A 12142-nucleotide genomic window follows, 5' to 3' on the forward strand; every position below is an offset into this window, starting at 1 on the left:
TTCGATCTTACAATAGATACAAACAGTCATACATACAGAGGGATCGATTATAGAGTGGTGCAAGGATGACGTTCTCTTGTAGGCCAACCCAGAAGTTAGCATCGCCTTGGTTCCCCAACTTGGTCTCACTTCTAAACTGTCAAATACAGAGGCTTTGTCAGTGGCCCTTGGCATCACATACCAACGTACTGGGGCACCCCTAAAATGAGAGGCACTGGGCAGTGGCATTTTTTGACAAAAACGATACAAACAGCTGTCTCCCAGATGAAACCAACTATAGCACCTTAGCCTAATACTTTCTGCTACACAGATGTTTTACCCAGACTGACCTGGCTGACACGCTTTCCACGGGTGATGCCACAGCGTCCTTGGTTGTGTTGAGTTCAGATAATAACCTACAGGTTCCAGTTGCAGAACAATCGGCATATTTACTCACACAAGCAAACACAGGTTGAATAAATGTACATTTATTTATCTTTCATCCAAACCGAATACACAGCTTTCAGCACGTTGCACACTGTCCCGTGCCACAGTGCTCAAAAACCTTTTGCCCTACTAGGGTGAAACATCTGACAGCAACAATGATGTCCTTACCTTTATACACCAATACACCAAATACCAATTCAGTGCCCACCACTGACATACATAGTAAATACAGTTAAAGTCTGCTGAGTGGGAGGACATCTCCACCCCCTTTATGCAGCTGTGTCATCAAATGAAAGACAGGGAGGGAGTGGTGACAGCCAGATAGGTGATTCCAGTGGAGAGAGGCAAAGGAGGAAATGTCTTTTCATGTTGTCACATATTGCTAATTTTTACAACAAATAGAACAATGAAACGCATCGGAATCAGTGTGCAAGGTTTCTGTGCATAACGATTCTTATGGATGACAGATTTTAACAAAACGCATGCGACAAAAACTGACTCAGTGTACAAAGGTCTTAAGAGACTATGCACAGTGGACACTGTAAATTTTCTGTGAAAACGGACGTTTATTTTGACACAATTCAATTGAGAAGCAGAAATTGACGTGCAATCCCTGAGTCTCCAAACGGACACTAGAGGGGTACCCAGAGCCTCACAGTTTAACATGTAGGGCCACTGACAAAGCATTTCTATTTGAAAAGTTGGGAGTGAGAATGTATTGGATTCCATTGACAAAAAGCCAATGGTATTCTTGCATTGGGTTTTGAATTATTGCAGAAAATAATATGTTTGGCAAACCAAAGCTTATAAACCTGATATATTGTTCAGCAAGATAATTTTCATGAGCAAATGCTACTTTTATGATGTTTTAAAGAGTACATGCAATCGCCAAAAGCAAAAAAGCTAATGTAAGGCTATAAACAAACTACATCACGGTCAAATGACTTCAACGTCACCACCACGGCATGATGACGTCGAATGCCCCCAACAACCGCTGTGGTCTCATTTAGCCACTTGCTAGTGAACACCTTTTTTAATACACATAAAAGTTTAAAAATTCATGTGGAGTATTTATGATTTATTGCACGTTGTGGGACAAAACACGGAAATATCAGACCTTATTTCAGGCATCTAACCAAAAACTTTGAGGAGGTGCGATAGCGCTAACTCATTTCTGGGTTTCGGCAACATTATTTGGCTGCTTTATTAATTGAAGCTAATTTCCTGTCCTCAAATAATGAATAAATTTTTGTGATGAAACTCCTCCTGACCCAACTGTAAACTGGTATTCCCTCATTCGTCCCCCTCACCAAGAGCCAAAGTAGCACATGGATGGTGATTACGTTTCAGTGCATGGCTCGTACCTGTCGCCACATTCAGTTAAGCTAATGTCCTGTAAAAATTCTATTAATGCGCAGCCACAATGCTCGTTTTCTCTCTATTTCCCCCTAATATTCTCTTTACTCTTTATTTCTCTCAGCCTTTCTTTCAACCCAATCTTTCTCGCCTCACTTTCTTCCTTTTCCTTTCTCATTTCTCTTGTTCTCTAATTGCTCTTTGTGCTTCTTTCTCTCGGACGGTTCCTTTCTTCTTCTGCTCCCCGTGTTGCTGCGCACACTCATGGCTCCGTGCCGTTCTGCCTGCATGCTTTAACACATGGGTCAATTTAATCAGGTGCCGTTGAGTGCAATATTCAGTCACACATCCCATGAAGTGAGGTCACTGTGAAAAGAGTCCATTTATATGAGATGGCCTATGGAATTAAATTAGATACAGTTACACAAGGTGTAGGTGATATCTGTCTCTTTCCTCTTTGCCTGTTTTTTTTTTTACCCATTTTGCGAGACAGCAGCAGAAATCCAGAAGAGAGATAGCCAAATGATGGCAAGGAAGGAAACTCCCCTAATGAATTCCATTTTCTATCCCATTTCTCATATAAAGAAACCAATTTCGTTAAATTTCCCCGTTTATTTAACATCAGCGAATCACAGCAAGGCATTTGACACGGTTTCCATGGTAGCACATAAGGCCATGACCCAATTTTATGTCTGGCAGATCAGATATGAGATCGTTCAGTGTGTGTGTGTGTCTGTGTGTTTGTGTTGTGGTGTGTGTGTGTGCACATGGAGGGAAAGTAGCACACACACACACACACACACACACACAAGAAAGCAAACACAATCCCGCTTTCGTCCTCAACTTTTTTCTCTCCCTCCGTCTAAATCTCTGTCTTTATCTCACATTTCCAATTTTCACTCGCTCAACCTATTGCTCTACCTTTGTCTTTCTCTCTCAGACACACACACACACACACACACACACACACACACACACGAACAGGTGCACTGATCCATTCGCACTAGCATCCATTAAAGGGCAGATGCAGAGTGAAATTCTCCATACATTTTGTCTCTTTCTCCACTTAAGCCCTATTCACACAGGACCAGTATTACCTGGAGACCTGCAGTAATGTGCCTTAATTGCGGGGTCATCTGTGATTTTAATCCTGCTCAAGTCAGCAAATGACCTACCATATTTTGCCAGACACAGGTCATAATATTAGTCATGTGGAAATTGGTATCTCTACAATTTGGGGCGATATTAATATTGTTAGCAGTTGTGTTTTGTATATTTCAGTGGTGGATGAAGTACCTGAAAGCCATACCTGAATACAGGTACAGATATCTTACCAGACAATGACTTTGGTAGAACTTTTATCTTAAAGTAACTGTTATTTACTGTATTTACATATCAAATGTAATGTTATGGTATAAAATGTAATTAAGTATAAAAAGTAAAAGTACAAGTTAATGCTGGAAATATAAAAAGAGAGCGTTTAGAAGTTCTTAACATGTACACCACCTTAAAAATGGAGCATACATTACACTTGAAGTAAATCAAGGTCTTCTTCACAACGTGAAGGATTTGAAGAAAACCTTAGACGATCCAGGGTTGACATACTGCAGTAACGAAGTCACAGCGCAGTTACCTGTCACAAATCCTTCAATCATCTTCAGTCATTACTCGCCCTCTCCGCTGTGAGATGCCATTTTCTGCTTCCATCGTGATGTCTATCTCATCATCCAGTGGAATGTAGTTGTTAGCATGAAGCATCTAATCTGACATGCAGCCTGAGGCTCAGGTAGAGCAGGTCGTCCACCAAGTGGAAGATCGGAGCTTCAGTCCCCGGCTCCTCCAGTCCACATGTCGAAGCATCCTTGGGCAAGATACTGAACCCCATATTGCTCCCAGTGGCTGTTTCATCGGTAGCCCTTTTTAGATATCTTTTTAGAATCAGTCTTTTTTCAGCATTGGCAGTATAAAAACAAATCTGGGTTTGCGTTTCCCTCTTGCTACTAGCTGCTCGCTAATTCCTGCTATCAGCTGTTTCCTGTTTATCCACCGCCAGTGGGTCGCACGTGTGGCGTCATCAATAGCTCCTCCCACAAGTCATCAACAGCCCCTCCCGTTGCGAAAGGCCGCCTCGGTCTGTTTAAATTAAAAGGGTTCCACCAACATGAGTACCCTACGAGGCAGAAAATTGAGCATCTCGGATCAACCCGCCAGTCCGGCTCTGTGTGTCTAAATGCTCGCAGCTTGCCGGCAAAACGGCCAGACATTCATGGAAAATCTGGTAGTGTAAAAGGGGCTGGTGTGTGAAAGTGTGAATGGTTACTGAGTAGCAGGTGGCACCATATAGGATAGCCTCAGCCACCGGCATGTAAATGTGCATGTGAATGGGTGAATGTGATGTAGTGTAAAAGAGCCTTGAGTGGTCAGAAGACTAGAAAGGTGCTATACATGTGATCAGTAGCATGTCTACTCAGTAGACATGCTACTGATCACACCACAATGTTCTAGTACTCACTCAGACAAAATCAGGTCTAATCTTTGAGACATACACTAATCATTTCGTCCAGTTCTCAAAAAAATTCCTTCCGAGTTCTCAAACTAAAAGTCATTCTCTCCATTACATAAATATTACATACCAAATCAAACCACTCATCAATACCAGGTATTCCTTTCTTCAGCCATTTCTTAGTAAGATATTTCTTACATGCCACCAATAATATTCTTCGCAGATATTTTTCTTTTTGCCTCCATTTGAGTTCCTTCAATCTAATGAGGTACATCAGTTCAAAATTTAAGGTTATTTTGGTTAAAAAAAACAGTTCCAAAGATGCCATGAAATTTAGTCCAAAAAGGGGCAATGTTCCCGCATGACTGCCAACAGTCCATCTGGTTTGAAAAAGACATTCTTTGACATTCCTCGAACTAAATTCTCTCCAAAATGGAGAGCTTGTTGTTCTCCATTGTTGTCTGCGTAGGAAATCTAAACTTAACTGCAGCTTTGAGAGCAGTTGTTTGCACTGACCTTTACAGTATGTGATTAACCTGTGATCTAACCTGCAAACTGGGACCAGAGTTGCCAGACCTTTGGATTTTATTTTGTAGGAACACAAAGGCTTAGGACTTAGAGACACTGGAGTGAATCTGAAGTAAAATACTTCTACTCCAGTACATAGAAATGTATTGGAGTAGAAGTATACATTTTATTTAGGAAATATAGTGGCGTAAAAGTGGACGTTGATAGAAATAAAAGAACAGACAAATGGACACTCTTACTCTGGTAAATAACTCTGGAACCAACCAGGCTCTACCAGCCCTCAACTTTCTGTCCTTGTGTTCAGATATATACTTTTTTTTATTGTCTGTTTGTTTGATTGAATGTTTTTTGTTCTTTTAAATCACCACTGTGTTAATTTTGCACCAACAAACTCAAGTACAGATAGTCACAAAAAATACTTGTAGCAAAGTATTACTTTGTAACAAAGGCAACTGGCAACTTTGAAGGTGAAACATTGTTTTGCATGTTACTCAATGCATGAGTGGACATCATGAATCAATCAGCACACCCTAGATGTCTATATGACAGCTCTGACCATTCCCTTTGTTTTATTGTCTCTCTTGCACGACATACACTTCAGTGATGATTGGATCCTCTGACTCTTTAGAATGAATATGAATTGGAGAAAAAGGGGTATGTTCCTGCAGCACTACACATATGGCCTTGACATCATATCTAGAGGATAATGTCAGGACATTGAAGTAAAATACAGACTTCACTTATCCCTTGCAAATGTGCCGTCTGAAACTCAGACGTGGGGAGGTAATATCTACCTCACATGAGGTCCCCTGGTAATACCAGTCCCATGAGTATAGGGCTTTTAGAATCTAATGCCCACATGCGCTCACCGAAAAAAAAAAATTGTGACTCAGGCTGAAACCTGTAATGTCTAATAGTGTTCTCAAAGACAGTTTTGTGCTCACACATGCCAGCGTTTTTCTGGTTTAATAATGCAGTGTTAAGGCCTGGTAAGGGGCCTCTTATGATTTGGAGCCACTCGGTCAAACAGTTTTTCTGCACCTCTCCTGTTATAATATTTTCCATTTAACTGAAAAAATTGACCCTGGGCAGGTAATGGCTGTTTGTTTTCATCTTGACAGCCACGCGTCAGTTTGGGAAACTGATTAAACGTATGAGTGTGAAGTATAAAAATACTTAAAAACTGTGAAAACCAGCAGTGGATTTATTCACACGTCTCTGACCTGTGTGGGAGTTTTATTTTTGAGATGCTAATGCAAACAATTTGAAAAGTTTGTCAACAGGGCTCGGTTTTCATATTGACTCTGTCAGGAATAAACTCAGACGCCTGTCTTGATTCTCCATCTGCCTTTTCTTTCTTCTTGTGAAACCTACCTTCTCTGACCTGGTGCTCCTCTCTGCTACAACGTTTCCTGGCTTTGTGTTGATTGAGAGATAATATGCAGCAGACAGTTTCCACTCAGATCATGTCTTGTCTCTCTGTTTGTATTTCCTTCACTCTCTCTCTGTTTTTCAGTGCTCTCCCAAATCGCTTCATTGCTTGTGTTGAATTAATCAAGTTTTATCTGCACTATCTGTTTTTCTAAAATGTTTACTTATTTAAATGTCTTTCTCTGGAATGTTCATTTTATTTTGTGTTCCATTTATTAAGGATTTCAGGTACTCCTATAGAGACGGCAAACAAAGACGCCCCCCATCTGCTCTACTATACTTAATTTAATTTCAATTCCACATGCTTTCCACTCTCCCTTTCTGTTTGCGTACGTCTCTCATTGACCTTGACCTTGACTATAACCTACATGTAATCTCCAGGTATATACTGTAATAAATTGAGAACATCAAGAACAGCAGAAGGGTCTCTTCAGGCTGTCTCCCTTTCCTTTCACTAATAAAGTTCAATCCAGGACCGTTTCTCTTCAGAAGTTATTTAATTCTATTTCCAGGTACTCCAGACTTTGTGTCTTTCTCTCTTCAGCTGATGGGTAATAACAAGTGTTTTTGTTGTATCCCCAGGAACGTTATTGGTTGAGAACATGCAGATAAATGGCGTGGCCGAGGGTCCTGATCGTACCATCTCTCTGTCGCTAAGGGATAACCACGACTACTGGGTGATCCTGGATCCTTCCAAACAAGCCCTTTACCTCAACAGCACTGGACGGCTTCTGGATCGAGATGTAAGGCCACTGAAATTCACTTTTGTGAAAGTTTGAAGTCAAATGATAGAAATCCAAATGAATCTGGTTTGTCCATAAAGATAAAATGAGAGGAGAACAGATATTGAACTGTCTGCCGATGTCATTTGACTAGTTCAAGTATGAAGGAACCCTCAATTCCTCTCTCGCAACAAAACACTGAATATAGCAACCCAGTCTACAGAATAATGTTGGCATTATACGTTTCTTCAAACCATGGATATGTTACATCACATTACTATGTAGCAGATACATTTCAACAAAGCTGTGGTTAATGTGTGGCTATATGTAGGCACAGAAAGACCTTGGTTATGGTTAGTTAAAGATAGGGGTGGGACTCAGGATACCATATTATTGCGATATGTTGAGTATTGCAATACAATATATTGCAATTTATTACCTTTTTTCCCAACTGCAAATTATTTCCCCAAAGGAAAACTAAAGTTTTCAGTCTGTTTATTTGACTTTAATCATTTTTATTGCAGCAAAATGTGACACAAAGCAGACAGACTGACCAACACCATCATAAAACCTGTCAGAAATGCTGCATACACCTGACAAACTGAACTGTGGGCAGATTTAACGCCCTCTGGGAGGCCAAATTAGACACTTCTCATGCATGTATCCTGCTAACTGAATGGCAACACCCACGTTAGAAGAGTTGTCTGTTACAACCACAATGCCCCATTCTTGTGCTGCATTTTGCAGGATGTCTGCAACGTTTGCTCAGGTGTGACTTTCATGTACCGCTCTAGTTTGGAGAACGTGAGACAGCAGTTGCCAGTCTTCTGTGAGATAATGTGCCGTTATTGTCACATATGAATCCACTGACCTTGAAGTCCAGGCGTCACAAGTTAATGCCACCCTTCCTGCTGTGTGATTCCTCAGCTTTATGCTTCACTTCTCTGTAGAGCTTGGGTATGGCTGTGTCGGTGAAAAAATGTCAGGATGGAGTCACATACCGACAGCGTTTTTAGCGTGTGAGAAAAGCCTTCTTTTTCAACAACGCTGTATGGACGCAGATCTTTGCACAGGAAGTAGGTGATGGACTGTGTTATTTTCTTTGCGCTGTCAAAGTTGGATGGTAGTTCTGTTAAGCTGAGTGCGTCCAGTGATGGTTGATCTTTTTGGCGGATCAGGTTTAGCGTTAGCTTTGCCATCAGTGGCTAACACTATCTCTGGCTTGCAAAGTACATGAAACATGTGCCTGTCAGGTCTAGCTTGGTTAAGGGGGAGATGTCTACGGTGGCCGAGAGAGGTCACAACACACGCAAACTTGTGTTTTTTGTTGAATACCGTGACCATTCGCTTGCAACACGGTCAAAAAAATGGCATCTCTTCTATTTTCGAGCTTGCTCACGAAAGCAGTGCGACATGAGCAGCACGTAGAACGGATGCGGTGGGAGTGCGCTAACCTGTTAACATGCTCGCCGAAATGAAAACGCGAGTAAACAGCAACCGTTTGCGAGCGCTACGCGGTGTGAATGAGACCTAACCCTAACCCTCTCCACACACGACTCCTACTACCTGACTTTTCGACAAGCCGAGGTGTTTTGGCTCCAGCAGCACTTGTAAAAGCCATTGTTTCTAGCAAAAACGATGGAGAACAGGCTTTATTTCTCGGCACAGACTGATGCGTGTATACTGCCCCCGTCAGTTCTAACATGAAATGACACGGCCCGCTGACGGCAAAGTTGTGTCCGGTACTTATGGTACCGGAAAAAAACAGGTACCAATGTATTTTTTGCGTGCTTGTATTGACTTGGTACCGAAGTATCAGTTCTCATGACAACCCTACTGCTGACCTCACCAAGACAAAAACATCAGCATCATCTTGTGGACAGAAAAAGCAATTGATTTTATTATTCTAGTACCAAAAGTTGTATTTCAAAATCGACACAGCATGTTTTCACCACGCAAAATATCGCGATTCTATGCTGTATAGATTTTTTCATCCCACCCCTAGTAAAAGGTTGTGTTTTGGATTCAAATACCTGGTTTTGGGGACACAATCCCCTCATGAAAAGTATCTTTAAAAAGCAACTGCTTTTACATGGCACCATCCCCGCTAATGGGACATTACAAACATCCCTGTTTGGAGCCTAAAAAGCTGCTTCTAAAACAGCAATGGTTCGCTAAGTCACAACCGGTCTCGCATAGGTTACACATCATCCACCATGTTCTCCACCTCTAGATGACAAAATCAGCTCGTATGCTACATCATCGTAGAAATGTTGATATGATATACATGAAACATGGAGATGTAATGTATCATTGGTTTGCAGAAACATTCAATGCCAACATTTTCTTCTGGTTGCTAGGCTGAAAATAGCAATGAAAGACACCTCTCCATGCTTTGTACTGCTCCAATGCTTCTGTGATCGTTACTCCAGAACCTCACCTCAGGGGGTCTGCGACTTGCTGCAGGTCGGTTTATATGGAAGTTGGCTTGTTACAGCTGTCACAGTTCTTTGCAGTAGCAATGATACACATAAAGATGTCCACCACTCTGACTGTACTGCCGTATTGATTTGAATGGGACTGTCAGTTCTACTGTCATTCTGTTTCCATGGGTGTCACACAATCTCGCAGGTGCTTCTCCGGTTTCTCCAATTAAGAGTGCATTTATCGTAATGTTTCTGCATGTGACAGAATCTCCTTGTTTTGTTGTTTTTGTTTTTCACTCGACTACAAAATGTGGCAGCAGCCAATTTTCGTGGTTGTCTCACTTTTTCCAGCACTCGCTACTGTGAGAAACTCGGAAAGTTTTAGCTCCAGCTCAGCTGGAAAACAACCAGCCCCCTGCTGTTTGGCTCTGTAAACTTATACAGCAGATGTTTTTGAAAGTCTGATTTGGCACAAAAAGTACAATGCAAGACGCAGGCAGTCTTCTGTGCAATTGTTTTATTTATTTTGGTTTATTTTCTGGTTAATTATTTATTGCTTCCGTGTAATTGTTACTTTTAACCGTATATATGTTTCCCTCTGGTTTTTCCTCTCCCAGCCCCCCTCCTATATTCAGTCCATTGTGGTTCAGGTTCAGTGCACCAATGAGCTAGTCGGCACGGTGATCTTACATGAAGTCCGCATTGTTGTACGAGACCGCAACGACAACGCACCACGTTTCCAACAGCCAAGATACTACGTTGCCGTCAGCGAGGTAACACACACACACACACACACACACACACACACACACACACACACACACACACACACACACACACAGTGACAGTTTCACACATATAAACATACACAACCTCTTTTTCTCACTGAATTGTTGTGAGGTTTAAAAAACCCATAAAGCTAAGTGTGGTGGAAATATTTTACCGTCTTTCACCTAAATCAGGAGCTTTTTATTGCCCTCATGCTGCAGTGCTACTGTCCGTCATCATGGCAGGAACAGGACTCATGGGTCTGAGACTAGAGACCAAAGTGTGGGGGGCTACAGTCAGGGGTGGAATTTAGATTTTAAAGGTGGGGGGATGAGGACACAGTAAGTCTCAGGCTCATGTCTTCAAAAGGGCTTCAGTTTTTTAGATGCCCCTACCTGAGGTACAACAAACACAACCATGTTTTTTCCTAAATTTGATATGCCCCCATCATTAAATTGGGGGTTGTAACAAAAAGTGTTCTCAGTGGGCCCTCCATTCTTCCTCTCTTGATCCATGCCTCTCTCATGCCTCATTTACACAGCCAGTTTGCTTTCCTTTTCTCTCCTTTCCTTCCTTCTTTTATTCTTTATAACCCTGATTTCCCTTTCGTGTACATTGGTGCTCCAGCAACATAAGCAGTCACTCACTCTGCTCAAGTTGCGTTTAGAGGCAAATTCTAGTGCAGGGGGCGAACTAAATCATTTTGCGCCTTTAAAGGCCCTGACACACCAAACCAACTTCAGGGAACTAGCAGTGATGAAAGCCTCTTGCTGCGTCACCTCACGTCGCCTTTGTGTCAGCCAGAAAGTTGCACATGAACACACTGCAAAGACTTCACCGACTGCTAACCAGCACATATGTTCTGTGCTTGCATGAGAGGAAATAACTCTCACAGCAGACATAGTCATCTGTAATTGTCACACAAAAAGGGAAACCGGAAGACCGTCTTGATGCTAGTTAGTCAGTTAGCACATTAGCAATACAATAAAGTGTTGAAAGAACAAAGGATATTTACCATGCACCACTGAACAATAACACAGACCATCACGAAACATTTCTGGTTAAGACCTCAATGGCTAAAGAAAAAATAATCATACCTTGTATGACAAGTTTGTTTTGATCTCACTCTCTTGATGTCAGCTCTTTGTTCACTTTCCTCGCTTCCGTTTCTCTTCTCGTACACTGAGCTGAACTGCCAATCAGAGTGATTTCATTCACTGATAGGCTCTGCTGTCACCAATGCCAATTGAAACATGCTGAAACGGTGGAAAAATGGCCACTGCTACTGCTAGTGATGTTCAAACATTGACTGATGGCCAACCATCAGCTTGATGTGTCAAGGCCTTGAAGAGTGGGAGGGGCCTCAGAGAGCTTTCACATTTTTTTAATACAAAGTTAAGTCTTTAAAACCAACTTAGTCATCCAATTTTCATTTGGTTATGGCGCTAATGAATAAACAATTGCAACAGTCGTCCCAGGGTTTTTGAGGACCCCTTTCCCATTGGGTCCCTCAGTAATCAGTCCCTCTCTTCCCCCCACAATGACAGTTCTGACTCAGCCAAGAGGCAAAAATGAATAAAATCAGAGGTAGTTTTTTTCACCTATTGCTTGGATTTAGTTCAATTTTGCACTGATAGCAATGTGAATATCAACATATGTATTTATTGTAAAACTGGAGCCGAGACGCTTTTAGATACAAAGTGTTACCTGAGCTCATATATGATGGTCTGTTGGCACAGTTCAGACCATCAGAGACCATAAAGGTGGTGCAAAAAAAGCAAAATGTGTAAAGTGGGGAGTAAAATGCATTTTTTCATGTTAAAATATAATAATGAATGCAAAAAAAAAAGTTTTGCTCTCTCTTATACTTTTGGAGATGTATCAAAAATACAATTTTAACCCCTGAAAGCCTAGCGAGCTAAAGATTTAAAAATGTATCTCGTCTTACAATGTTTAAACTGGACTTACACAGATTTTTGAAA

At 41.5% G+C, this 12142-nt stretch overlaps 1 protein-coding gene across 1 annotated transcript in view; it reads left to right on the top strand.

The window, feature by feature from the left end:
- The window catches only part of LOC125881273 (protocadherin-15-like), a 363072-nt gene that overhangs the window by 93669 nt on the left and 257261 nt on the right, over positions 1–12142 (top strand). Inside the window, exons 5-6 of the mRNA XM_049564361.1 lie at positions 6827–6987; positions 10010–10165. Coding sequence (XP_049420318.1) covers positions 6827–6987; positions 10010–10165 — 317 coding nt within the window. The remainder of the gene's footprint in view (positions 1–6826; positions 6988–10009; positions 10166–12142) is intronic.

Source organism: Epinephelus fuscoguttatus, linkage group LG20 (genome assembly GCF_011397635.1).
Source record: "Epinephelus fuscoguttatus linkage group LG20, E.fuscoguttatus.final_Chr_v1".
Lineage (NCBI taxonomy): Eukaryota > Metazoa > Chordata > Actinopteri > Perciformes > Serranidae > Epinephelus > Epinephelus fuscoguttatus.